Below are 27,777 nucleotides of genomic sequence, written 5' to 3' on the forward strand. Positions count from 1 at the left end.
CTCCTATAACAAGGTCCATAGGGGCATCTCAATAAATGAACATGTTATATTATATTATATAAGTGTTATTTACTGATTGTTTTCGTGTTGGAATACATGTTAAATATTTAACTGCCAAGTAATAATGCGTGTTTGATACTTACATTTTTTTTACATGAAATCATACTGGGATGTTTGCTGAAATTGATAAGATGGCCCTACCTAGAACATGTTCCACCAGCCGCCACTGCTCCCTTTGCTGTCGCATTTGTTCCAATGCCAACGCTTTCTCTAACTCTGCCTGCTGTCGTAATCTTTCCAATTCCAAATCCCGTTCTTTCTCCAGCTGCATTCTTAATATCAACATTTCTTTCTGTTCAAAGTTTAAAGTTCCCAGTGAGCACTAACCCGGATTTCAACGTTCATTTCTGGTTGAAAAATCATTGAAATGGAGCCTGAACGTCTTAGACCTTTTTTCAACGTGTTTTAAACCGTCTAAATTACAGTTACAATATCAACCTGTCACAAAACACCAATTTCTTATAAAATATTGATGGTTTGTTCAGTTGTAGGTTGAAAGAGATGCGATTTTGGTTACTTTAAACGTATTTCTCCAAAATCATATTACGCTGTCCGTTCATATGTGGTCTACACGGAGACGTGATTTCAACACATTCAATGTCTCATATAAAACGTCGTAAAAATGGAGCTATAGACTGTGTGCTGTCAACAAGAAGCTCCCAGGAGTCCTGGGATGGACACGGACACACACACACGCACACTCGCACGCACACACACACACACACACACACACACACACACACACACACACACACACACACACACACACACACACACACACACACACACACACACACACACACACACACACACACACACACACACACACACACACATATATATATAATGAAGAAATCAAAGCAGGTGAGGTTGCCAAGTTCGGTATTTTAATGAGGTGCCCATGTTGACAAGTTATATACGACAAAAATCTGTCAGACAAATAGAACCAATCACACTTTTTGCAATAAAATGAACACATGTACATAAATATAACTCATCCATTTACAAGGCTCACCGTTTTAATTTCGGACATGAGGGATGTAATGTTGTAGAAGCAAGCTCACTGGACAAAATACAGTTTTCTTGGCAACTTTTCTGCCTTTAACGGAAGGAAGTTATTCTGCAATCTTACTTATAATGGTCATCGGCCTTCATAGACCTAAACTCCACCCTAAACTTTCTCTTTTTTTAAGTCAGTGAACAATGGAAATTAAAAATCCATCCAAACAGATACATATGGAAACATGAACGCAAATGACACGATAAACATACAATTAAATAAAATAGTTGAACATAAAACATGCCAGGGATCACCATAAATAAATATAAAGTAAAGTGAAAACATTCAATTGTAAGCACTCTCACCGTTTTAATCGCTTTTTTTGCTTTTTGTTGAAGTTGTTGTCTTAACATACAGCTCGATTTCTTTCATGAAAACATTAAAGTGAGGTTTTACTTTTGCAAATTTACATTTCTTCTTCTCCTTCTTCTTTTGGTTTAATGGTGAGTTGCAACCGTTACTAATGTACCAGAGTATATACAATATATTGTCCTTGGATAACTTTATATAATTCGGTAAATTGCCAAAAGTAATAAGAATTAAATGATAGTACTAATAATTTATAACAATCCCTATATATGATGTATTCAAATAGTTCACAATAGTTTCTGTGTGTCCTGCACCTTCTCAGAATACCCACACGGTCCCTTTCCCTAATATTTTCTAGTTTTATCCTTTCTTCCCTATAGTTGCGGTCGATCAAATTTACAGTTACACCAATGTCCACCGTCAACACTAAACCCACAAGGATTTGATTGAATGAGGGCTCGTACATTTACTGAAGTACTATACTCAAGTACAATTTTGAGATACTTGTACTTCAGTGTTTCCAATTTCTGCTACTTTATACTTCTACTCCACTCCACGTACACACACTTTGCAGATTCAAAAAATACAAAATATAGGCTAATCAATGAATATATTATGTATTATGGATAAAGATAAGACTTAGCACTAAATACTTGCTATCCTATGATCTAAAATAATATTTAAAGAAAGTTATGCACCCCATATAATCCCATGTATTTGGCATAATTGTAATTTTGTATCTTGAGTCACTGTGGAGCAGTAACTGTAGAGACCTGAGAGTGGCGCCCAAGAGCTTTACAAGAATATTCTGGAGAGGGGTCAGTGTATCAGGTGCAATTCCTTATCCATGTTGACATTATTTCATCATTTGATTTCAGTTTAATCTATAGGTCCAGTTAAAGGAGACATTTAAGATGCCAGTTGACTTGGGAAATTTAAGATAGGCTCACAAATAGAATAAATGTAGCGCAGTATGTATGAGAGCTTCTTTAAAAATGTTTTCATTACAGTCTACAGAGCTTTCCACTTTCATCCGACAGAATCCCTCCTAGATGGTGGCACACCAAACTAAATCTAAAAATAGGGATAAATGCATTGATGGTAATACGAGGACAAGGTTGGACAATCTCAAAACAAAATTGCCATTTTGACGTGCATGGTCCATCAACACATTTGTGAGACATTCATTACCAAAAGCTTCATTACATGGAAAAATATGACAACCAGGGATGTACTTTTGCACAGTTTACTGCACAGCACCTCATGCTCTTTTATACTCGTCTGGTATTTGCAGCCTATTTCTTTTATGTTTTTGAAGTTCAGAAAGCAATGTTTTAGTGAAGCCTGTAGTTGCCTGACACAAAAAAACGACAGTCACTCCCACACAATGAGGAATACAGCTTATTAATTAAACACTCGGTACTTGGTATTTGACAATATCCAAAGCCCGGGTATCGCTATCGGTACCAGGATTGAACAAAAGTCAGATTGGTGCTACTAGTTATCAGTTACACCTGTGTGACAGGCCAGTTGAATGTCCCTACAGCAGAGCAGCTGTGAGGGTTAAACATTCAGACTTGTATTTCCCTTTATCTGAATTTTTGTACTTTCTAACCTGTATATGTCAATAAGCTGTCATTAATTCATTAATGTTTGACAAATCAAATGAAAAAATACGAATGCTATATAGATCAGTTGTGAGCCATTAATAGAACAACTTTCCCACAACCTGGCAACCCAAAATGTGATCTAATTTATGGCTTATAACAGATCTAAATGAGTTATTAACCAGTAATAACAACAATTAAGCCATCAATTACAGCTTGTAATCCTCGATAGATGGTGCCCTATTAGAAAGCGTAGTACTTTGCTATTTTCCACAAGTTTGAGAGGCCTATGTATGAAGGGTTGTTGAAAAGAAATAAGTAAGTCAGAGGTGAGCAAACTGAGAGAAGTCATCAGTTTGAAAAGGAAGAGAGAGGGAGAGGGAGAGAGATGTGGGTTTGAGGTTTGTCAATGTGAAGCAGTTGCTCAGAGAGGACTGGTGGAGGACGCATAGAGGGAGGGGAACTCTGAGGATAAATGCGCTCTTTCATTTCAAAGTGAGAGTGATCCATTGATAGAGGCACATATTTATACCGACAGTAACTCCCGGGGAACAAGCGGATTGTTTTTACATTGAGAAAATCCGCGGAGAGGATCATGGATAACAAGTTATCTGAGGAACCTCAACTTAAGCGTTTGTCTTGATGAACGGAGTTTCTGGCCACATGAGCGCTTGAGCTTCAAAGACGCGCTCCGGAGCCAAGGGGGATAACGCGCGGTGCTGACAGGCTGTTTGGGAAGGTGTTACACATCAGTCATGGTTTAATGATTCTCAACTGCAGCCTCTTGTTGGATGGGACAGGTGCAGGATTGTCACGCCCGTAACATGGGTCACCGAGGTGTCAACTTAGTCCTTTCTCTTTATCTTAAAGGGCTTTTCGTCCACTACAAGAGGGTATAACTTTCTGTGGTGTCACCCGAATATTTCCACAGGGACTTTAAGAAACAAAAACAAAACCACATTCACGAATTATCGTGTCGAGGTTTGTTTTATTTCTTTCCATTCAAAAACTCTGGAGTGCCACTGGAGCACCGTTTCACTGGATTTTACGCATCTCTTGGGGAAAACTAGAGCTGAGAACGCGCGTGTGCGTTTATGTGTGTGGTCGACGCCGATGCATTGCACTTACAACAGCTCAAGGGAGAAAACTTTGTAAACAGAGAAAAATAGAGGAGATACTCTTCTTTCATTCGGCATCATAAATGGATCTGCATAAATACCTGTTGTGCCTGGAGCTCATCCTTCTTCTAACAGGTAAGAACCATTTTATAGTCATTTTTAAAGTTATATATTTGGGTTAATAAGTCAACTTTAAATTTGTGTTTTGCACATTTTGTTTTCAAAATAAGATGGAACTACTTAAGGATAATGGGAGTCTGAACAGGAGGGGGGGGGGGGGGAGGGAATCACTGCTCTTAAAGTCAACTTGTGAACTTTGGGGAACTTAAGTCAACCTCTTGTCCATGATTGATGCCTCTTCACTTCCCAGTTGCTCTCCTTTCCTCCAGCGTTGTCTCACTGGGTGATACGGTCCTTAACCTCCACTCTTACACTTCAAGACATGTGTGAATGATTGTGTCACGCGTGCCTCCCTGAGTCCCAAAGAGCTTTATTCTCTGTGACAGTATCAGTGAGTGAGCATGAAGACATTCCTCACGTGATCGTGTGCAAGAGAGTAAAGCAGGAATATTAAAACATACAGCCACGCTCCATTTGCCAAATAGATCAAAGGAAAATGAAATTGTGCATGAGTGCAACAAAATAATGGTTCCTTGTTCAAAGTCTGACCCTTAAAGTACTGAGGAAGAATTTCATCCTCGTTGGAGGCCTTAAGTTAGATGTTTGGAACGATCAGCGATATTTGCATGTATCCTTTGCCAAAAGGTTAGTGGTTCCTCTCCTCTTACAGCGGACTCCTTTTGACCCTGGCAGCTCAGTAACTCAACCCTACCGGCCATATCCATCCATCGCTTAGACCTGATGTCTAAAGTTCCCCGAATAAGGCGTCTGTGCCATGTGCGTTTCCTCCATGGAGCATGAACATCAGCTCCCCTCCTCTACTTATGTTCGGTGTGGCAGAGCAGCCTCACACACCTCATTGAGCCATTCCCGCTCACCTAAGAAAAAGACCATTGTTGTCTACAAAAGTGATTGTGCAGCTGATAAGCAGAGGTTTAACTGCTGTATTATGGCATGCAGTGAAGCAAAATGAGATCAATGGGCTGAGATAGTATGTTGTGTTGTGCAAGGCATGTTAAGTTTGTATGCCTGCTCTGAATCACACAGTCGCTGAAGTCAATGTGTAGATTGAGACATTGGCATGTAGCCTGAAGAGTGATGCGCCAATCAATTTTGATGCAATGCAAAATGCTTCTCATCCAGAAGCTGAGGAATGAACGAGGACCACATACTCACAAAGCAATGCACACACACACACACACGCACCAATTACAAATGCCAGCAGCCTGTGGTTAGCTTTTACACATTGCGCACCATTATCAGGTTAAATCAAGCATTTACAAAGTAATTGTTTCCCCCCTTTTATTTTACTCTGCAATCTTTGATGTAAATTGTAGCTTGTGTGACCTCAGTGTAAGTGTTGCTGCATGTGTCATACAGGAGCATGGAGGTGAGTGAGTATGTGTGTAATGTTAATGGCTTCAGCAGAGCTCCCCTGATGTGGACAGCAGGCATCCCACTCTAACATGCCTGTTACACTCTGCTATGCTTTACTGAGATGTCGAACACAGGTGTGTGTGTGTGTGTGTGTGTGTGTGTGTGTGTGTGTGTGTGTGTGTGTTTGACTCCAGTCATTTCCACATTTCTTGCTATTATTCTCCCAGCTATCTTCTTGTGTTTTTTACTTTCCCATCATTTGCTAAGTTTCATTCCTACTCCCCCTCTTCTTCCACCCCCAATTCCCCACGAGAGGGTGACAGAGATGAGAACAGAGCGCGAGGGAGATAATAGAGAGAAAATCTGTGAAAGGGGGTGAGAAGAGGTGGAGGGCTGCATGGGAAACATCATGAGTCAGTTAAATAAAGACGATAGAAACAGACAGTCGAACAGTATTCTCTACTGCAGGACATTTCACAGAGGGGCTATTAGTCAGGGATGTATATTTAAGAACCAGAGGAACAGACAAGGAGAAAGGGACATTTAAATATGCTAGTCCAATTAAAACCACATACATCAGTGTCTCTGCATACTGCTATAAGTCTCTATCATCCAAAACATCGTAGTGTCAAGTTTCCTTTCTGTGAACATATACTGCACAGTCACAGCCATATGCATCCAGCAGCAGGAGCGCCCAGAGCCGTATGTGCGGTTGAGAGAATCTGGACCAAGTTCGTCTTGATAAATGTTTGCAGCCAGTTGTCACGGCGATGGGTGGTCAGACAGGCTGCGGTACAGTGTCATATATAAACCCCAATGAAAATGGAAGCAGAGGAGGGAGGACAGGACAGGCAAAACAGGGGACGATGGCACAGTTTTGTGGGCCTTGTGGTAACGTGTGTTTTAGGAGGAGGGGGGGGGGGGTAAAAGAAAGGAGCAATTTATGGTTTATGAGAGAATGAGTGAAATAGGAGGATGACAGAGAAAATCAGCAGCAGGGTTTTTTTATCAGGGGGGGCTGGTTTGTTGTGGAAAGCAATTTAGAATTGGAGAGGGTGGTTAATGTTGCCACAAGAAGAGAGAGAAACATTTTACTCCACCGTGTATAAGAGGGGTGGTGGGATAGAATATGAGAGAATAACAAAGGCTGGATGGAAAGATTCATATTCATTCTGGCCATGAATACATAAGATTTAGTATCAAGAACTGAATCTGTCCCTGCCTAGTCCCATCGGTGAAGTGCATTAAGCATCTGTGTAGAATCAGGTAGATGGCTGAATCTCAAAGCCACTGGAGGTTTGGACATTGAAATATTGGAAGCTCACTCGGATCTGCAAGATGAGCAGAAATAAGACTTACGAGTCTACAGATACTGGCAGCTCTGTGAGGCCCTACTTAAGCACAGCAGTGCTTTGAGATACATTCTACTGTTGGCATGCTAACATGCTCACAATGACAGTGCTAACATGCTGACGTTAAGCAGGTCTAATGTCTATCATGTCCAATATCTTAGCAGGCTAACATCTACTGAAGTACAGCTGAGGATGATGGGATTGCCATTTCAATTGCAGTTGTTTGGTCAAAATTCAAAGTAAAGGTCTGACCTGATCATGCCTAGATAAAATATTAACAGCTCACTAAAGCCATTCAAATTCATTTTGAGGTGGAGATGAATGTGTCCTCCAAATGTCAGGCCAAGTCATCCAATGGTTGTTGAAACATTGAACTCAAAACCACAATTGAACAACGTCAGGACAAAATTCAGTGGATCTTCGAAGCCAACACTATTCATCCTTTGGGGAACATGGAATTCTGTAGCTATCTGGTTGACCAATCAGCGATACGAAATTGCCATCCTTGGAGTCATGCTTTTAAAAACCCACATAATTGCAGCTTCATGTCCGCCGAGTAAATCTGGGTACGAGAAAGAGAAGAGACTTGGCTGAAAATGCAAGGACGATACAGGGAAAACATCTGTACAGAAGAGAAAATGAAAGCGCAGGTCGAAGAAACAACAGTGTGTGGGAAAGGCAGGAGCAAAGATGGAAGAGAAACATTGAACATATCTAGTTTCTTTCTCAAAACCAAGTGGAATCCCCCTCTGATTGGCCTGGCCGAGGTAACGGTCTGTGTATGTCAGTGTGTATTTGTGGGGAAGTATCTGTTCGTGAGCTGGTGTATAATCACGGCAGCAGGGTTCTGGTCTTGTTCCCCATCTGGACTACTTTTCTGTAGTGGAATCACTGAGTTATGCACAGTAGGATAGTTACTGTCGATGACCCGGAATCATGCCGCTAAATTACATGTCAACTCAAATTTATTTAGAAATGCCCTTGAACAAAACAGATCCAACACAGTCTGCTTTCCAGGGCCACAAATAACTTGTCGATGCACAAGTGTGACAAGTCAAATACAAACTGCGGACTGTCACGCAGCTCAGTGCTTCTGAGACTAAATACTAGCCTACGTGATGATGCTCTTTCATTTTGATGGAATTGTGTATCTAAAGGAAACGGCAAGGCGAGTTAGTTTCCTGTCAGTCACTGACAACATCAGCTGACACTTTAGCTGAACAGCTGTGTTCCAAATCACATGCTTTGCACTTTTAGTACATACTGTAGCTTCCTTTACAAAGTATGTACTGTTTCATGCAGCGTGCATTCAATTGGGATATACTACTTCTAGAACATTGCACCTTGAACTTTTATCCTCTTGCTCATACATCCAAAACAGTATGGGTATTGGAACGCACAGTAAATGTGGATCTATTTGTTATTGGTCTGTACAGTATACTGTGCATTTTTATACACAATCAGGACACACAAAAGATGAAGACAAACCGACAAAGAACAAAGAAACGAGGCAGGTATTTATAGAGACAGACTCATTGGGGGAGTGAGAAGAGATGACGAGCAGGTCAGGTGAGTGCAGGGCTAATGGGGAACAAGTGAAACTAATAAGTGTGGGACAGACAATCAAAACTGACGGTAAATTACACAAAGGTAGTGATTTGAAACGAGGAAAAGCATGACCTCAGATAATGACATTATCCATTAAAAAGGAAATATCATTTTTGTACAAAATATAAGGAACAAATATTGTTGAATTATATATCTGGTATTTATGGTTCATGTTACATTTTAAAAGCATCAGTTAACGCTTGTTTCATCTGTGGATTTAGTTTCAGTCTGATGAACAAAGAGAAACAGTTCATCTGAGTATAGGTGTGTGTTATCTACCTTTATGTATTTTTTTCTGGCGTTGGAAAACTATATTTAAACTTTCCCGTTCAGAATGTGAACAAATAAGATGTGTGTCTTTCATTTTGCCAGTTGGAACATGTTTTCATGCTTCAGTTTACACCTAAATGTTCACAACTCGGTGAACTGACGACCATCTTGTTGCTCTCTGTCTTCTCTGTGTCTCTCTCGTTGAATGAAGGGCAGGCTTGTGTGTTGCAACAGGGGGCTTACTATACTCCGTAGTTTTTCTAACCCACACCCTTCCCTGCCTTGCCTCTACTCTCCTCTCCCCCTTTCCCCTCAGACTGAACTCCCTCTTTCCTCAGAGGTTACCTTTGGTCACTCTGTTTATCCATTTTTCACGCCCCCCTTCTCCCTCCCTCGAAGCCCCTCTCCCAAGGCCAAGAGGGAAAATAATCAGACTTTGGACTGTACAGTTGTGTACACACAGCTCCAAGTTTTCATCTTTTTCACTCATTCTGGCGGCCAATCAATATCGTTTACGCCACCTAGTATTCTTAACGCCGTAAAGCAAAAGTTCATCTGAATAGGAAATGTGCGTCACTTTCTTGTCAAGAGTTAGATGAGACGATTGATAACGCTCCATTGTTTTTACAGTAAATCTAAAGTTACTAAATAAGTAACCCACCGTAGGATTTGTCGTTGTTAAGCTGTGTAATTATGCCTTCGTACCAGTGATAGCTGTGGCCGGAAGCATTATGTTTTCAGGTTGTCTGTCTATCCGTCCGCTCATCCGGTCACAATATGTCAGGAATGCCTTCAGCGAATTTCTTCACATTTGACACAACCGTCCATTTGGACTCAAGCATGAAGCTCAAGGTCACTGTGAGCCCACAAAACACATTTTTGGCCACAACTCAGGAATCGATATGCTAATCATGACAATTTCACATGAATGTCGATAAAATGATGACATTTTGGACAGACATGGATGCTAACTGCAACTTGGTAGAGGCACACAACTGTGAGGCGGTAGTTCTAGTTTGTACTTATTAAACAAACGAGAGATCACACAAGATGTTTCACCTGTTTTCAGCTTTTATGCTAAGCTAAGCTAGCAAGCTACTGGCTGTAGCCTCATACTGAGGACAGATATGAGAAGAGAGGTATCGATCCATTCATCTAACTCTCGGGAAAAAAAGCAAACATCCAGTTTTCCCTTTCTGTTGCGTTACGGTTGGAAAACTCCTATTATTCCACACTATCTGGCATTACCACATCTATATTCACATCAGCTCGTTTCAACTCTTCATTTTAGCGATATTATGTTTACACTGAGTGAAAGATTTAAACCCAAGACTCCATGTTATTTTATGACTACACCATCTCATCAAATGGAAATATTGTAGATGTCTTATGAATCATTTTATATACATTTATCAAAATTCATCCGACATATTTGGCATCTTTGGAAACGTTGTGAACTTCACTAGAATTTACCATTAAGTTATGTGGAACTGAACAAAGTTTAGATGGTTGTGATGACTGACCCACCAGCCATGGCGTTAAAGAGGTTAAAGGAATGCCAATACAAAAAATACTTTTCTTTATGTCATCTGTTTAATTATCTTTTCTGTTATTTTTTTCAGGGTTGTGTCAGTGTTTCAACATAGATGTAAAGCATCCGCGCATCTTCTCCGGTCCAGAGGACGCTCTGTTTGGCTTCTCTGTGTTACAACATGAATCAGACGGAGAGAAATCGTACGTTTGTGTTCGTGGGAATGAAGAAAGAGCAACAAATAATTAAACTGTCATACTTCTTAGACAGAGAGGCTGTACAATGAATGCTTTGACGATAAACGGCTGACATTCTGTTGAAGGATGCTGGTCGGTGCTCCCTGGGACGGGCCGCCCAACAACAGGAAAGGCGATGTGTACAAATGCATCGTGGGAGAGGAGAGGAACTCAAACTGCAGCAAAGTGAATCTAGGTGAGAGAAACAAATATCTGTAACAACGCAACTCTCCCTGTTTTTACCCAGAGGCTCCAATAAACTGTTCTGTCTATCTATCTCAGGTGAGACTGCTCTCCAGAACGTTTCTAAGAACCTGAGAAATTCTCACCTGGGAATGACACTGACTCCAAACTCCCCTGATGGCTTCCTGGTATGTGGTTTCAACACTGACTTTGTATTTTTGCTACATGGGCATTTTGTTGTGTGAGGGAGCCTGCAGGGATGTGGTGAGACCATGCAGGTTGTATTTGCTTGACAGAATTTTCATGAATCACCTCCGTTGGTGTGTTTTTAATTTGACTTTAGATGTGTGTTCACTGATCCTCACCTTCCTGGATACGTTTTTGGAGATTCATATGCACATTTACAAAGTCATACACAGACTGAGTTGGCTGACTGAACTGAGAACATGCTTCCATGAATACACATAACGGTGTAATCACTGTAATTATACAAGTTTTTGCAGCGATGCAAAGCCCGCCTTCCTCTGGCTAATTTCTGTTCTATTTTTGCGAGATCGTAGGAGGTACAGTTTTGAGACTAATGTGTGTTTTGAGACTAATGTGTGTTTTGAGACTAATGTGTGTTTTGAGACTAATGTGTGTTTTGTATGTTAGATACTGTGTCTATCATGTGGATGTCAAGCAAGTGTGCTGGCGTGTTTTGGTGTCTGCCGGTTTACTGTTGCTCTGGGTGTTGAGTCGAGTACAGTTCATGAACGTCATCCAGCTGATCCCACTCTAATGTGTGTGTGTGTGTGTGTGTGTGTGTGTGTGTGTGTGTGTGTTTATCTGAACCGCAGTGGTCAGGTCTATAACAGGATCGGAATGCGTCTCCGGCCCTTTGTTAATGACAGACCTACCAAAAGCCATAGCACCTCTCTCGCTTTCCTCCGTCCTCTCCCTCCTTCCTTTCTCTCATCCATCTCTCCATCCCTTCCCCTCTGCCTGTCTGAGTGCCTGAGGAGAAACCCGTTCATAATGACAGGGCGAGCAAAACCAGGATGTTTCTCTGTCCCTCAGTCTCCCCCATCTAACCCCACTTTCGGTCTCTTTCTTTTGTCTCTCTGCTGTATGCATCTCTTTCATCTTCTGCTTCCACGCTTCCCCCCCTGATTCACCCCCTCTTGGTATAAAAGCCAAATAAACAGCCCGCTTTGAAGACAGAAATATTTTTATACGATCCCCCCCCCCCACTCCGTATTCAACCCGCTTCACACAATCAGATTTAAATCGCTTTACTGCTCTGGTGTTCCAGCTCTGTTAAACCACTCATGACAACAGCGACTGCCAACACCACGTCAACACTAGACTCCATCTCTCTGCCTCGCCCCCCAAACCACACTATTGTAGTTTTTCCATGACTTATTCCCTCTCATGACTTGTTTTCTTTTTGTTTCCCGTCTGCCCGAGCCTTTTTTTGTGTGTGTTTATTCAGTTACCCGACCATTTTTGTCTACGTGTTTAAACCCTTTGATAACGACTAAAACACAAACACTTAAAAATATAAACCGCTCAAATTGCTCCCGAAATTGCTTCACCTGTAAGACAGATGCTGATGTGTTCCTATGTGTCTGTGTGTGTCTGGCAGGCATGTGCCCCTCTGTGGTCTCAGGAGTGTGGAACGTCTATGTTCAGCACTGGCATCTGTGCTTCTGTCAGCGACGACCTAGAACCGAGAGAGACCATCGCTCCAACAGCGCAAAGTAACCACACACGCACACATTTCGGCACAGAAACATGCTGCACAGGCCTGCTTTAGCCAACCAATTCTTTTTTTTTCGTTTTTTTAACTCCCACATGTGGCAGGGTGCTCCACATACATGGACATTGTGATCGTGCTGGACGGCTCCAACAGTATCTACCCCTGGTACGAGGTCCAGAACTTCCTCAGCAACATCCTCAGCAAGTTCCACATCAGCTTGGACCAGATGCAGGTAAAAGTGCAAGTCAATGTGTATTTGCACTGCCTATAAATATTATTTACATTAGTAATGGAAACTTGTGGGTTTGAATTTGAGTGAGTCTCCCACTTAAATCTCTGAAACCCCATAGCTGTTGCCCAGAAGAGTAAGACAAGCTAGTCTCTTGAGTGAAAACATGCACAGAGTGAGAGAGGAGCCAGTTTGGCAAATATGACCAGAATGAACTGCGTTAGTAATGTAAAGAGACGTGAGCAGAGCTAGCTTGAGGTTGAGGAGGAATGGAAGTTGGGGGGGGGGGGGGGGGGGGGGGACGTTATTCTGAGCCAAACAACAAGAGAAGAGAGAGGGGGTTTGGGTTTTGAAAAGGGAGGATAAGGGGTAGCAGGCAAAGTGAGGTGAAGAGGAAATACCTCTGGTTTTTGAATGAATTCAAAAATTCCCCAAGAGCACTGTTTGCTTTAAGAACAAGATTGGTACTTAAAGAGATAGTTCACCCCAGAAACAAGAGTCTCAGATGTTGCTTTCCACAATTATGTGCCAGCACAACCATAAACATGTGGCATTGTTGAAATACACTGTGTGTGTGTGTGTGTGTGTGTGTGTGCGCGCACACATTCAGGTTGGTATACTGCAGTATGGCGAGGTAGCAGTCCACGAGTGGTCTCTGAAGGACTACCAGACCACACAGGAGGTGGTGGAGGCCGCCAAGAACATCAGCAGACAGGAGGGACGAGAGACGCGCACTGCATACGCCATCCACACGGCCTGGTAGGCCTGTCAACCACTGTTGCTTCACTCTCATTGGCTGACGTTCTTTGTACTAAAACATTCTCTCGATCTGGCTGGCTATATATAACATATATATAAACATATATTTATCTCTAAATATATCACTGTATAATTTGTAGTTATAAGTACAATCAGGTCTGTTTCTGTCTGGTCTTTCTAATAATATGTGTATGATCCCATCTGGCTGATTTTGATGAACCGTTTGCTAAGATATGACACAAGGGCTTTGTTCTAAATCGCATACTAACGTACTGTATACTACATATGCCTATTTAGTCCGTATGTACAGCGTACTGCCAACTAAATGAACAATTAAGTCTGCCACCATCAGACTGCTCACACACAATCTTACTATGTGATGTTAGTATGTGAATTCCAACACAGCCAAGGATTAAATATTGTATCATCGGATACATAAAGCTGCTCGAATCCAATATTTTGATCTCAACCACGCATCAATCGCTCATAGTGACAATTCCACACATAATTATGATACATTTTGTTTTTGCGTCCTGCAATTTACCGGTAACTGTTTCGATTCACGACTCTCATCAAACACGTTTCCAGCTAGAGCGGGCAGCTGTTATCAGCAACAACAAAAAATCTCACACAAACCCATTACATGGGTACAGCTTGTTGTGCTTCTGCCAGGTGGCCAAAAATCAATTAATGCAGGTTTCAATTAAAGAAGGTTATTTTAGCTAATATAATTTTTAGGCTCATATAGCTTTTTATTCTCTTTTTTTTTGGGGGGGGGGGGGGCAATCACTTGAGCAGCGATATATAAATGATAAAATCCTGACAAAATGTTCAGACCATCTTTAAAATACTCTCCTATAAACTTGTATTGTTGCCCAGTTTGTCATCACCGTCATGACTGTTCTTTGTGGAAGTATTTTTAGGGTATTTAAACGAGTAACCCAAGTGTTAAGAAACAGCTCTATACGTTGAGGGTCAGTGAAAACCTCTTGGTCTTAAAATATCTCTTTCCTTTCAAAAATAAAATTCCTGCTTTATTAAAGTCATACCCACATGGAGCAGCACACCCAGACCCGATGTGTGGCTACAGCTTCCTTTTTGGGATGTGTGCGTCTTGGAGAGGGGTTCTTCTTCCCCCCCCCCCCCCCCACACACACACACACACACGCACACAGACACACACACACACACTTGGAGAGTTCCTGTTTTTTCTGCTACATTTACAAAGGTAAAAGTTGAGGAAGTGTAGGAGAAACATTTAAAAGGTAGTTGAACAGCAGTGACTGTAAAATGGAGCCAGTAAAATAGTGTAACTGTGGCATTAAAACACCGGTGATGGAAAATCCAGACACTTCTCTTGACCTTTTGATCTCACTACCCTGTCAGACGGTCAAACAGGAGACTCAAAACAAGAAAACCAAATGTCGAACGTTTACAAATTGCTTTAGTGAAGATTTTCTCAAGTGTGTGTCTGTCACTGTAAAGAAATCAAGCCGGGGTTACAGTTTTTTCAATAATTTTAAATGAACTTGATATCAAGAGGAGGTAATGTCAAAACATAGCAACTTTTGACTTACACAAACATACAGTACATATTCCCGCTCACACACACAGATGGACAGATAGCAGAGCTGGCGATATGCAGGAAAGTGACGTGTTAGAAAAACATGTGGATTAGCTGAGCTGGACTCGCGGGCTGCTGGCTCAGCACGGCTGCAGGTGTGGCACACCCAGCCTGGTCAGACAAGTAGTGCTCCTACAGCTGTGAAAATACACACTCTCGTACATACAGTACGCACATATTAAGGGCTCACACCATACACTCAAATTCACATGCATACATTGTATTTCTATTCTCACAAGGGCTCACATTGAACAGTTTGCAAAAGAATGAACCTCCAAACACGATAAAAGTGTAAATGAGGGCAACACCGGGGGAAAACTGGACCAACAAGACCACATGGAGGCAGTGCGCGCAGACAGCACCACAATGTCCTCCACAGACTACTCCAGGTTCAACTTCTGTACTTGTTCATTCTCAAAACATAATATAACCAGTCCACTTTCCACTGCGTTCCTCAAATTCAAAACGTTTTGAGCTGAATGAGGCTCTGCCATCACAGCAGGGATTGACAGTCTCAAACAGCAGAAAGTCCTCAAACACCTCATGGAAGGTGAAAAGTTCCTCCGTAAACACAGAAGTCACAGCTGGTGGCTCAATGAGCTTGTTAGCATTCGGAATGTTAGCCAGGTCAAGTGTGCTGAACTGTTTTTAAAGATATTCAAAAAGGTACAAGTACACAAAAAAAACATTGTTTCAGAAACGAGAGTCAATTTAAATTGTAACTTCCATCCCTGCCTATAACAATGTCACTCTTTGTTTTTAGTTCACATGAAACAAACAGGATGTAACAAGTTAATTACCGGTAGTGAGCTTTAAAGGGTGCTGGTAGGTAGATTGTGTTACCATTAGAAAGAGCCAGGCTAGCTGTTTCCCTTGTTGTCAGCTGAGCTAATGACTGCTGGTTGTAGCTTCATATTTAATCATACAGACATCTTCTCATCTAAATAATGGCAAGAAAAGAAAATAATGTATTTTTCTAATCATTTAAAAGGATACATCACATAATCATTTTTAAAAAAAGAAAAAAAAGAAATAAATTTAAAAAAAGAACGGTGATAACGCAGTTTAAAAAAAAAAGAAAATTGCGCAAATTGAGCTGCCAACACATAAATGTGTGTCGGCAAAACTATGAGCTGCTTTGAGCCTGCTTACAGTGTGATGTTGACATGTAAATGACAGTAACGGTTTGAATGCAAAGTAGATGACAGACTGATGCATGAACATCAAACAGCCCTCTACAATTGGATTAGCCACTGATTTCTATATTGCTCCACCCGTCTGAGACGCTCCCGCTCACCCTCACACACACACACACACACACACACACACACACAGACCGCTGCGCCGTGTCATTACCACACTGCTGTGACTCCATAAAATGGCTTGTAAATACAACCAGGCCTCCCAATTAGAGCCACTCACTTTCTATCCTCTTTTATCTCCCCTTCCCTCCATTTCATCTCCATGTTTATTAAAGCCAATTGTTTCTATGCATCCCTCTTTTACTTTTCACTCTTCCATCCCTCCTTACCTGTTCATGTCTGTCTTGTCACGTTATTTCTCTCCCTCTCTTCTACCATTGTACTTCTCCCTTGTAAAATTCCCTCTTCTCTCTTTCCCTATTTAACTGGATACATCACGCAATGTTATTGCCACATCAGAGCAGGATTTCAACTTCTCAGTTGTAATATTTGACTCCGTATTTTATCACTTTTAAATTGTATTCCCAACCCTTTTCTCTCCCTCCCAGTTCCTGTCCCTCTCCCTTTTCTCCAGACTAATTGTTTAACTGTTTGCCATTTATTTTTTCTCATTTTTATCCAGTTTATTTCTCATCCATTTGTTCCTCACAGTTATTTTCCTTCCACTCCTCTCTTCTGTTTTCTCCTCTCTGCACCCTATGTAATTTGCAGACTGCATAGGGGGAAACGGTTGTTTTTAACTCTGAGTTGCTTGCGGCTGACCACGATGTTATATTTAGACAAGGGCTGGAGTCAGGCCTGAAAATGACTGAGTTCACTCGCAGTGACTACTCTCATCAGTTCAGTGTGTGTGTGTGTGTGTGTGTGTGTGTGTGATGGTCTGAGGCTTACCAACCCTATTCAACGCTTGAATCAGGTCCCACTGAGAACAGGTTTCTGGAGACAAACAGGGTGCGGCCTGGGTCTGTTCGTGTGTTTGTCATTGAGGTTCCCGCTCTGTATCATGGCACAACAGGATGGGAATGCACAGATGCGGCCGCTGTGTGCAATGACACATGCACACTGCATGCCATGACTGATTCAAGTCAACTGGCAGCAAACGTATGTGTGCCAAATATGACTAATATAGTTGTGGCACACTTGTGATTTAGACCATTGATACATCTGGCTTGATGGGAAGCAACTTAAATTTAATCTCTCAGTGTTTTACTGGCTATTCATTTTCTACTAGAAGCACTTGAGATCGTATATTATCTTAAAGGGGATGTTTATTTGAGATTTTATGAAACCAAGTAACTGACTCTGACATCCTCCCTCTCCCTCAGGCTCTTTCGTTCCTTGCACTCCCCTTCTATTTTCATTTCCTCTTCTTCTTGCATTGTTTGTGCTGATTCAACATGATTTCAGCTGGATGACATTCTGTATCTCAATCTGTCCCTTTCCTTCTTTGTAGCACCGAGGCGTTCAGTGCAGAGCGCGGAGCAAGGGAGGGCGCCACCAAGGTGATGATCGTAGTGACGGACGGAGAGTCGCATGACGGGGAGGAGCTACAAGACGCTCTGGACGAGTGCATAGACAGAAACATCACCAGATACGCCATCGCTGTGAGTACATCTCATCAAGTCCAATCGGTCATACCTGCAAACCTAAAATACTTGAAATGTCTGAGTGAGTTTTAATGTCTTGTGATGCTCAAAATGTAGATTTGGGGATCTTCTACAATCAGGGAAACTATTGTGGGAAGCACACAAACAACTAACCTACATTTGGGTGTATAGAGCATCCCTGACATTCCTCACACATTGTGTGACCATATGAACCCTCAAGCAACCACACAATACCACCACCACTCCCCCAAAAATAACATGGCTCTAAATTACCAGATGAAAACTTCGGGGCTACTAAAATAGCCAAGTGGGAGTTTAAACTCTTCCCTTTCAGCCCCACCCGACCCCCTCAACACACAGAGTGGTGGCGGCATGCTTTTAGTGTCAGAGGGACAGACAGACTCTCGTGGCAGGACTGGTTGCAGACCCCTCCCTTCCCCACAAGAGAAGCCTATAGGAGCCTCCAGACTGATGACAGAGCTCGACAGAAAATGAAGGAATCACCACAGTGATCACAATTCAACCGTAAGGGGGACATGAATGTGTGTGCCTCATTTCATGACAATCCATCCACCATTTCATTTCACTAAAAACAGGAATATTTATCCAAAAGGCAATACATCGAGGAGTTGTTGAGATATGTCACTCTGGATCAAAGTGGTAGACACGCAGACAGAACCACCCTATTCAACAGCAGCCGTTACTCTGGACAATCCACAGAAACAACAACATAATGCGAGGTCAGCAAACCTTTAGTTTGAGGCAGACAGCCAAAGATAGAGAGTCACAGTACGGGCAGAGCAGAAATTATATTCGCAGCTTTCAATGCAAAAAGAAACAAACAAGGTGGCTTGTGGTCGAGTGTTTGTCCAAAAAGTCCAAAGCGATGATAGGTAAGAGCTTCTTGTAACAACAGCCATGTTCTGATGTTGCTGTGTGTGTGTGTGTGTGTGTGTGTGTGTGTGTGTGTGTGTGTGTGTGTGTGTGTGTGTGCCGTAACTGCAGACTGTGTTTTATACATCAGTGCAGGTCAGGAGCTGGAAGTGTGTGTTTGTGGAGGGGTTTATGCAGGGCCATGCATCTATATACACACTTGTATTCTTATGTTCAAATTCCATCGTGTTTCCAAGTCCCTTGAATCTGTAAATGGCTTTCAATTTTAACACAAATTCTTCTTTTCTGTCTTTAGTCTTCTCTTTCTCTGTTCATGTAAAAGCCAGCGGCGGTTGGCAGCCTGAGAGGAATTTATATGATCTTAATATACATATTTATGTGTCGGATCGACACACTGCAGCCCCCTCCATCCCATAACTCTGACCCCCTACCCTTTGAAAACAGAGGATTTCCTTAGTTTGCTTGGCAGCTGAAGTCACAGGGGGAGATTCTTGGGTTTGGTTTCGCTGATGGAATTTTTCTCATTTGTACTTCAGGCGTTAAGCCATAGGCCGCTGCTGCTACAGTATATCTTCTGCATCAGTCATCTCTTCACCTGGCGGCTAGGCCTGCGCTCCTCATTTACAAATCTCTGGTGGCTGCCATTTCCTGCCTTCTCCTGTTTCCCAGTCATCTTGTTGCCTTTAGGCGTTGCATAATTACCAGTAGATTACACAGGCAATGAAGCTTGTTTATATTCATTTCATTTAGACTTAAATCCTGCACCTCCGGGTTACTTGTGTGCTACTTCAGAGTAAATATCTTCTCTTCCCTCAGACTTCTATGATATATTTCTCTCTTCACTGTCCCTTCACAAACCTAGAGTGTTTGCTTTGATACAGGCCAAAGTTATGTGCATGTGCTCTATTTTTGTTGTTCTCACCCCCGTTCTCTGCTTTCAGCGTTAAGCCATCATCTTTCTTCTCTCTCGTTCTCTCACGCTGGCCTCTAGGTTTTGGGTCATTACATCCGCCGGCAGCAGGACCCAGAGACGTTCATTAAAGAGATCAAGTCTATCGCCAGCGACCCCGAAGAGAAATACTTTTTCAACGTGACTGATGAAGCGGCGCTCAATGACATCGTGGATGCCCTGGGAGATCGCATCTTCACGCTGGAAGGTTTGTGATACGGGAAGAAAGGCTTTGGAGGAATGAAAGATGCAATGTTTAAAAAAAAAAGAAAAAGAAAGCAGCAACTTTTTTTTAAGTCCCTCATGATTAGCAGTGAGGATCTCAGGGGTTGCAAACCACATCATTTATCAGTCGAGTTCATTTAAAAAATGGTGTCACAGGATCGCATGGACTAGCTGTTGGTCACACTTGTTTTATTTACGTTGCATGACAGTAACACTGTCAGATTAATCAACACTATAATAAATTAATGAACTATTAAATTAGATTGACGTCTCCACTTGTCAACCACTATAAAAGGACACAAGCATGATGTTACAAAAACTGAAAGCAGAGTCTGAAATAGACGAGATAAAGGTGGAGAAAGAATATTTAGGCGTGTGGAAGAAAGTGTCGGCGGAAGCTGCAGAGAAAGCAAGAAAAAGATGGTGGAGGGAGTGTACAGCTTTCACAATAGCCGCGGGAACATGAGAGGAAGGCTGATGAAAAGCGACGCCACCCTTGAATGTTTAGGGGAAATCAGAGAGGAAGGGACAGGAGGAGAGGAAAGGGCGAGGCACGTCTGCCACCTGTGGTCCTCCGTGACGACGCAGAATGCTGACTTGCTCTCTCTACCCTTCTAGGCACACTGGGCTACAACGAGAGCTCGTTCCACATGGAGATGTCTCAGATCGGCTTCTCGACACACACACTGGATGTAAGTCCAGTAGCTGTTAATCTCTATGTGTGGAGTGCATGTGTTTGACTTGTGTGTCTCATCCATGCCCTGCTCCGCTCTTCAGGATGGCATACTGTTTGGGATGGTGGGCGCCTACGACTGGGACGGTGGAGTGTTGAAGGAAGGGATCAACGGACGCATCGTGCCGCCCAGAGAGGCTTTTGAAAGCGAGTTTCCACTGGAGCTCAAAAACCATGCTGCTTATTTAGGTACCCGCATATCTCATCACTGAGCAGGATACCAAAAAGGACCATACTCATGTTTTTCCCATGTTAATGTGTTTCTATCACAGATTATTGTGTTATTGTGTCGTGTTGCTTGGACTGATTCTCCCAGGGCGGTGCATTCATGCGTCGGTCAAAAGCCCAGACATTAGAAACTTTGAGCTGGATGCAAGGCCCCAATTTGGTTATAATTTGATTAGGACTGCAACGATTATATACGCAATCAATTAATCGATTCATCGTTTCGTCTGTATCAGGACATCGATACAGAAAATACCCTTTTACAATTTCCTAAATCCCAAAGTGACATCTTCAAAGTATTTTGTCAGTTTTTTGTCTTTCAAGCAGTCCAAAACCCATATTCAATTTAATATCACATAACAGTGAACCTGGGGCCTTTTGGAGTCAGTTCACTTTGCTGCTGTTCATATTAAATTTTTAGCTGGCAACTAAACAGAAACCTCTTTCAATGTAATCAGCTCCAAACTTCATGTGATCCTTTACAAATCCTTCTCGCTTATTGTTTATCTTAACATGCGTTGTGAATAGAGACACACAAATGGCGGGGCCGCTGAAAATGTCAGCCTCCTCAAATCTGCTTTACTCATATGAACACATGCACATACCCTCTTCCTCCTGCTAAACACATACATGTAAACTAAGAAGGACTTACTCACAATTCACTCCACCCATCCATTTTCTTTCCCCTCATCCTGGGACGGGTCATGGGTAGTCGTAGTCGACCTATGCAGGAGAGAATGAGGAATAAACAAACATTTATTGAATATAAATGTTTTCTCAAGAATCTTAAGATAAGTACATATACAAATATCATAAAACAAATAAATAGAAAATAGAAAACTTAGAAAAGAATCAAACATAACACTGAGCTTTGGCTTTGCGGTCAGATCTTTACAGTCAGTACTTCACTGTCTGTAGCATGTGAATAGTTAAACAGTGTATGTTCATGGCCGTATGTGTCGGCCTACAGCCATGACGAGTCCCTCTGCCTCCTCTCCATGAAGTAAACACAAGTTTGCGTGTCTGTATTCCCTGCAGCAGAGGCATCATAAGCATCAGCCCAAGGATTGGTCGGCCATACTTATGCCACCCTCGTGTGGAAAGGCTTCTGTCAGCTACACATGAATGTCTGTGATGGTGGCGTCACTCGCAGTATTATTGAAACAGTGAAGAATGCGGTTGAACTAATAACGCTGTAATGCAGCTGCTGCCCAACACTGGAAACAGACTACACATTCTACTAATAAATACAATTCATATTTGTGTTGTTTTAATAAGTAATGGTGAATATTTTGGTTCAAAATAAGATCTGCTCATCATTGCTTGAATATGAACAGAATTACTGCTGGCCTCCTAAAGCCTGGGCCCCTGAAAGCTTCCCTCTTTCCACCCCTATAGCCGGGCCTGCTCGTGAAGTCAGAGGTCTTTTATACCAGCCTTAAAAACTCCCCGTCCTCAAAGTAGGCTGAAGTCAGCCCACACTTTTAACAGCATGAATGTGTGTCGACTATGATGCAAACATTGACAAAAATATACAACAAGATGTGACGCATTACTTGAATCAAGGACGTTTTTATCATATTTTCACAGTGCGACTCTTGTGTTACATGATGTAAAAAATCAGTTCATTATATGTGTTTCCAGGTTACACAGTGTCATCTGTGATCGTTGGTGACTGGAAGACGCTGTATGTAGCTGGTGCTCCTCGATTCAAACACAAAGGCAAAGTCATCCTGTTTGAACTCAGCGATGACGGCGATGTCAACATTGCACAGGCTCTCAATGGAGAACAGGTAAAGCTGTCTATTCATGCATCTCTCCTCAATCCTTCTGCCACCTTTGTTTGTTCTTAAGATAAAAGTCCAAATCTCATTTGATAAGAGATCGAAGCAAGGACTCCACCTAGTGGCAGTGAACTGAGAGCACGTGTTTCTGTCTGTAGATTGGATCTTACTATGGCAGTGAGGTGTGTGGGCTGGATATTGACCAGGATGGCATCACCGATGTCCTTCTGGTTGCAGCTCCAATGTACCTCGGCTCAGGAAACAAGGAGACTGGTCGAGTTTACATCTACACCCTCAGTGGGGTAAGACAGCAGTGGCACTGATCATCTCCTTCTTCTCCTGATGGATTATTATTACACAACATTTAGCAAACTCTGGTTAGGTTTCCATCACAGTTTAGACTGACAAAACCCCTTTCTTTTCCCCCAGGAGGAGGTGTTTGTGGCTAACGGTACGCTGAAGTCTGAGGACAAGTCCCAGGATGCCAGGTTTGGTTACGCCCTGGCAGCCGCTCCAGACCTCAACCACGATGGCTTCACTGACCTGCTGGTTGGAGCCCCGCTGGAGGATGAGCACAGGGGGGCCATTTATGTCTACCACGGAGATGGTATTTACGTCATACACAATTACAAGCAGGTACTTGTTGTTTGCTTACAATTACATTTTCACTGAGTGTATTTCAGTATTCAATCAAACTGATGTTTAATTTTCTGCCTCTCTCGTCCTCTTAGCGTATCTCAGGGTCATCGATTTCCCCCTCCATGCAGTACTTTGGCCGCAGTCTGAGTGCTCGGTTGGATTTGGATGGAGATGAGCTCATAGACTTGGCAGTTGGAGCACAGGGCAACGCTGTACTGCTCAGGTGGGTAGAAGACGGAAGGGCATTGCCAGGACAGATTTTATAGCTGTAAGCACTGGGAGATAATGAAGGTTAACAGCACATTAAATGCACCACTTATTGAGTGCTGCAGGGATAACGTATTTTTGTAGGCCAACCCGGAAATTAGCTTCCCACGGTCCCTTCACAAGAAGTCAATGGGATTATTGCAGAAAATGAGCTTCATGGCAAACATACATTTTTTGATACAAGTTTTGTTCAACAAGGTAATCTTTACAATTGAACTCTACTTTAATGATTATTGAAGCATGAATGCAATAGTCAGAAAAAGCTCATGTGAGGCGACAAGCGAACTACAACAGACTCATTCCTGCAGCCCTCTGTGGACAGATAGTTTTCACATTGAAAAAATAATTAATTCATTTCCTATGTAGACTGAAATGATCTACATTTTGTGGTGTCACATGGCTAAAGCTGAAATCCTGTTTTATTCACTGTTCCTCCTGTGCCCAGCTCTCGAAGCATCGTCCAGATCAACGTGAGTCTGTCCTTCCAGCCTCACTCCATCAACGTCATTCAGAAGACCTGCCAGAGGGGCGGCAGAGAGTCAGCCTGTCTCATCCTCACCGCCTGCTTCACAACCGTCTCACGCTCCCCTGGACCACACAGCAACAGCTTCGGTACAACATTTTATATTCCACCCTCACTAGTCCTCGTAACGGGGACCGTTAGTGCTGTGAATTGGCCAGACACATAATAATTAGAATGGGACTTTTCCCAACACTCACCATCTGTCCCAATCATAGACTGGTCCCAATTACCTGCTCTCTCCTCAGATCTGTGGGTGTCGGCCATGTTGGATGACAGGAAGCTGTCTGCGAGGGCGCTGTTTGACGAGAGCTCCCACCGGCAGACCCAGCTGGCAGTCAGAGTTCACGTCGGACAAACTCTCTGCTACAAGCTGCCCTTCCATGTCTATGTGAGAGCCGTTACACACATCAACCACAAGTTTGAAATTGAAATGATGTGGTGACTTTACTTTATCACTGACATTTGTTTCCGTCTTTGTTGCAGGACACGGCAGATTACATCCGACCAATTAGCTTCTCACTGCAGTTTAAGATCAATAATACAGAGAGCGGTCCAGTGTTGGATGAAGGCTGGCCAACAACTGTCAAGAAATCTGTGAGTGGTTGTGATTTCTAGCGTCCTTATTGCATTACGTTTCCTCCCTCTGTGCTCCATCAAACACGCTGTCCTCTCCACTTGTACCTCTCCAGATCCAGTTCTTTAAAGACTGTGGTGAGGACGACGTGTGTACAACAGACCTGGTGCTACAGGCTCTCATGGACTTCTCTGGGACAAGGTACAGATTTGAGATATACTCCGAATACTCATTTCTTTCCACGTCAGTTCATCAAGATCAGAAGATCTACTCAGTTGTTGGGTTTCAGTGAGTTTCTATTGTGTTTTCTCCACAGACAGAAGCCTTATGTGATTCGCAGCCCTCGTAGGCGTATGGCGGTGGAGGTGCAGCTTCAGAACAGACTGGAAAACGCCTACAACACCAGCCTGACGCTGCACTACTCACGCAACCTGCACTTCTCCAGCCTCAGTATTCGGGTATGCCACACATAAACACTGCAAACACATGCAGAACCATGTTTAACTCATCATAAACATGTATACACACTGACAAACTCACCTTTTCTTTGGATGTAGGAGGATGCCCACTTCAAGATCGAGTGTACAGCACTTGGCGCCAACAGCCACTCGTGTAATGTCAGCTATCCAGTATTTCGCTCCCAGTCAAAAGTACGTCCGCACCAAGGAAATCGCTCCCATCGCTCTCTCTCGACTCCCACTCATACTTCACTTCCTCCAGGTGAAACGTTTCACTGCAGCAGGCTGTTTTCTTTTTTTGAAGGTTAACTTCATGTTGGAGTTTGAGTTCAGCTGCACATCCCTGCACAGTCGAGTGCAGATGAAGCTTCACGCTGCCAGGTAGCTGACGAAAGCAGCAAGTTCAACATACTCCGTACACGCACAGTTCACAAATACTGAAAACCTCAATAAACATTTGGATTTTCTTCTGTAAAAAGCACCTTACTTGTTGTAACTCTCTGGTTCTTTTACAGTGACAGTGTCGAGCGAGAGGATACTTTGGGGGACAACAGTGTTCAGCTGCAGAGTTTTGTTCAGTATGAACCAGATTTGTTTGTTAGCAGGTATGTTTGCGCAGCATATTGTTTTGAAATTTCAACAATCTGATATTTTAGCAACTTTAAATATTTTTGCATCAATGTGTTTTAAAAAAAAAATCTGTGCAGTGACTCTAATTTGAACCGATATGAAGTCCACCCCACTCGGACAGTGTCGGAAGCAATTGGACCAGAATTCTACACTCACCTCAGGGTAAAGCTGTGGCTCACATGCTCTTTTTTTATGAACTTTAATGCAACCCGTAGCGTCAAGTTCTTGTAACGCTCTTGTCATCATCACTCTAAACTTTTTTTATGCCTCTGCCAACCATTTAAGTTGCAGTTTATGCCCATGTCCGTCCAAAATGTCAACACTTCAAGATGATATCCTGTTAGACGTGTGTGAAATATAAATTCTTGAGTAATGGCCAAAAACGTGATTTGTGAGGTCACAGTGAACTTGACCTTTGAACCGCCAACATCTTATCAGTTTATCCTCGAGTCACATTGGACGGTTGGGCCAAATTTGTCAAAATTCCATCCAGTTGTTCTTGAGATATTGCAATCACAAAAAATGGGACGGGCGGACTGTCGAGGAGGCATAAAAACAAAACGAGGCAACATTAGAGCATCTTCTTTGTCTGCGCTTTTAGCTGCAGAACCTCGGCTGTTACTCTGTGAGTAATCTGGAGCTGAGGCTGCATCTGCCCTCCGTGGCTGCAGGAGACAGAGTCTTCATGACCGTCACCGATGTCTCACACAATGTGAGTAGTGCTGCTTTGTGAGTGTTTGTATCTCTCTTTTACATCAGATCTGACAGATTTCATTTGCCCCGTAGGCCACGGGAGTGAACTGCAGCGTGCTGAGTGATCTGGCCCAGCTGAAGGCCAGACAGAGAGATGTACGCTCCCTTCATCCTGAAGACATGATGCAGAATGACATACTGGTGAGGCCTCTGGTAGCACAGCAGCTGCCAAACACTGCATCAGTATACAAGTTAACATGCATGTTTGATCTATGTTTCTAGAACTGCAGCAGATCCTGGTGCACTGAGATTGTGTGTGAAGTCCAGCAGCTTCTCAGAGGGCAGACCGCCGCCATTCGCGTCAGTCGCCAAGTCCATGATGATTTTTTCAGAAAAGTGAGTTACACAACCGCCCGCAGACGCTCATTTCAGCCTTAATATTTCTGTCCTGTGACACAAACACTGGTCATCACCTCTCTCTCTTTTTGTAGGCCAAATACAAGTCAGTGAAGATAATAGGTGCCTATCGCCTCGCAGCTCAGGAGACTAACCTGATCACTCTGGGCACAGGAGCAGTCTGGAGGGAGGTAAGACGACTGCGGCAGGATTTTGAGAGGCACAATGGGAATGGAATTTTCTTTCTCCAATCTCTCCCTTCATCCATTTTTCTGTAGACTGTACTGGAGGTGCTAAAGGGCCGGGCTATTCCCATCTCGCTGTGGATTCTGATTGGTAGCATCATTGGCGGTTTGCTGCTACTGGCCCTCATCATTTTCATACTATGGAAGGTATTCTTCATGTTACATTTACCTTAAAATATCTTCAGGAAAATAGAGTGTCTTGTGGACAAAATATCAATCTCTATCTTATTACTCGTCAGATGGGATTCTTCGCACGCAAACAGAGAGGAGAGGATGAGAACCACGAGGACTGAGTCCAACTTTTGCAACAGTCATTTGCCATGACGCCTACCACGTGAGCCGAGTCCACCTCTTTCCAGGCACAGAGACAATTTTGGACTCAATACGCAGATGCAACAGGGACCTTCAGGACCAAAGAGAGAGGGTCCAACAGAAATGCACTACCGACTATTTCCAGGGTCGGGAGCACTTATGTAAATAATCTTTTTCTAATTTTAAGGAAAAACCAAAGTGTCCTAAACCACAATTCTTCTATTTAATATACAGACA

General features: G+C 42.8%; 1 protein-coding gene across 1 annotated transcript; it reads left to right on the plus strand.

Moving 5' to 3' along the window:
• The first annotated feature begins 3,930 nt into the window (after positions 1–3,930).
• itga10 (integrin, alpha 10) lies at positions 3,931–27,603 on the plus strand. The gene is made up of 30 exons (XM_079275733.1): positions 3,931–4,289; positions 10,504–10,615; positions 10,735–10,844; positions 10,931–11,019; positions 12,459–12,573; positions 12,677–12,804; positions 13,412–13,560; positions 17,840–17,990; positions 19,879–20,044; positions 20,680–20,753; positions 20,839–20,983; positions 22,664–22,812; positions 22,962–23,105; positions 23,233–23,439; positions 23,535–23,665; positions 24,155–24,321; positions 24,478–24,620; positions 24,716–24,826; positions 24,922–25,007; positions 25,123–25,264; positions 25,364–25,456; positions 25,569–25,645; positions 25,780–25,869; positions 25,972–26,056; positions 26,496–26,606; positions 26,681–26,788; positions 26,870–26,983; positions 27,079–27,174; positions 27,262–27,375; positions 27,468–27,603. The coding sequence occupies exons 1-30, from the start codon at positions 4,238–4,240 to the stop codon at positions 27,519–27,521; spliced, it is 3,513 nt and encodes a 1,170-aa protein (XP_079131859.1). The 5' UTR covers positions 3,931–4,237; the 3' UTR covers positions 27,522–27,603.
• The last annotated feature ends 174 nt before the right edge of the window (positions 27,604–27,777 follow it).

The sequence above is a fragment of the Melanostigma gelatinosum genome (genome assembly GCF_949748355.1).
Source record: "Melanostigma gelatinosum genome assembly, chromosome: 9".
Lineage (NCBI taxonomy): Eukaryota > Metazoa > Chordata > Actinopteri > Perciformes > Zoarcidae > Melanostigma > Melanostigma gelatinosum.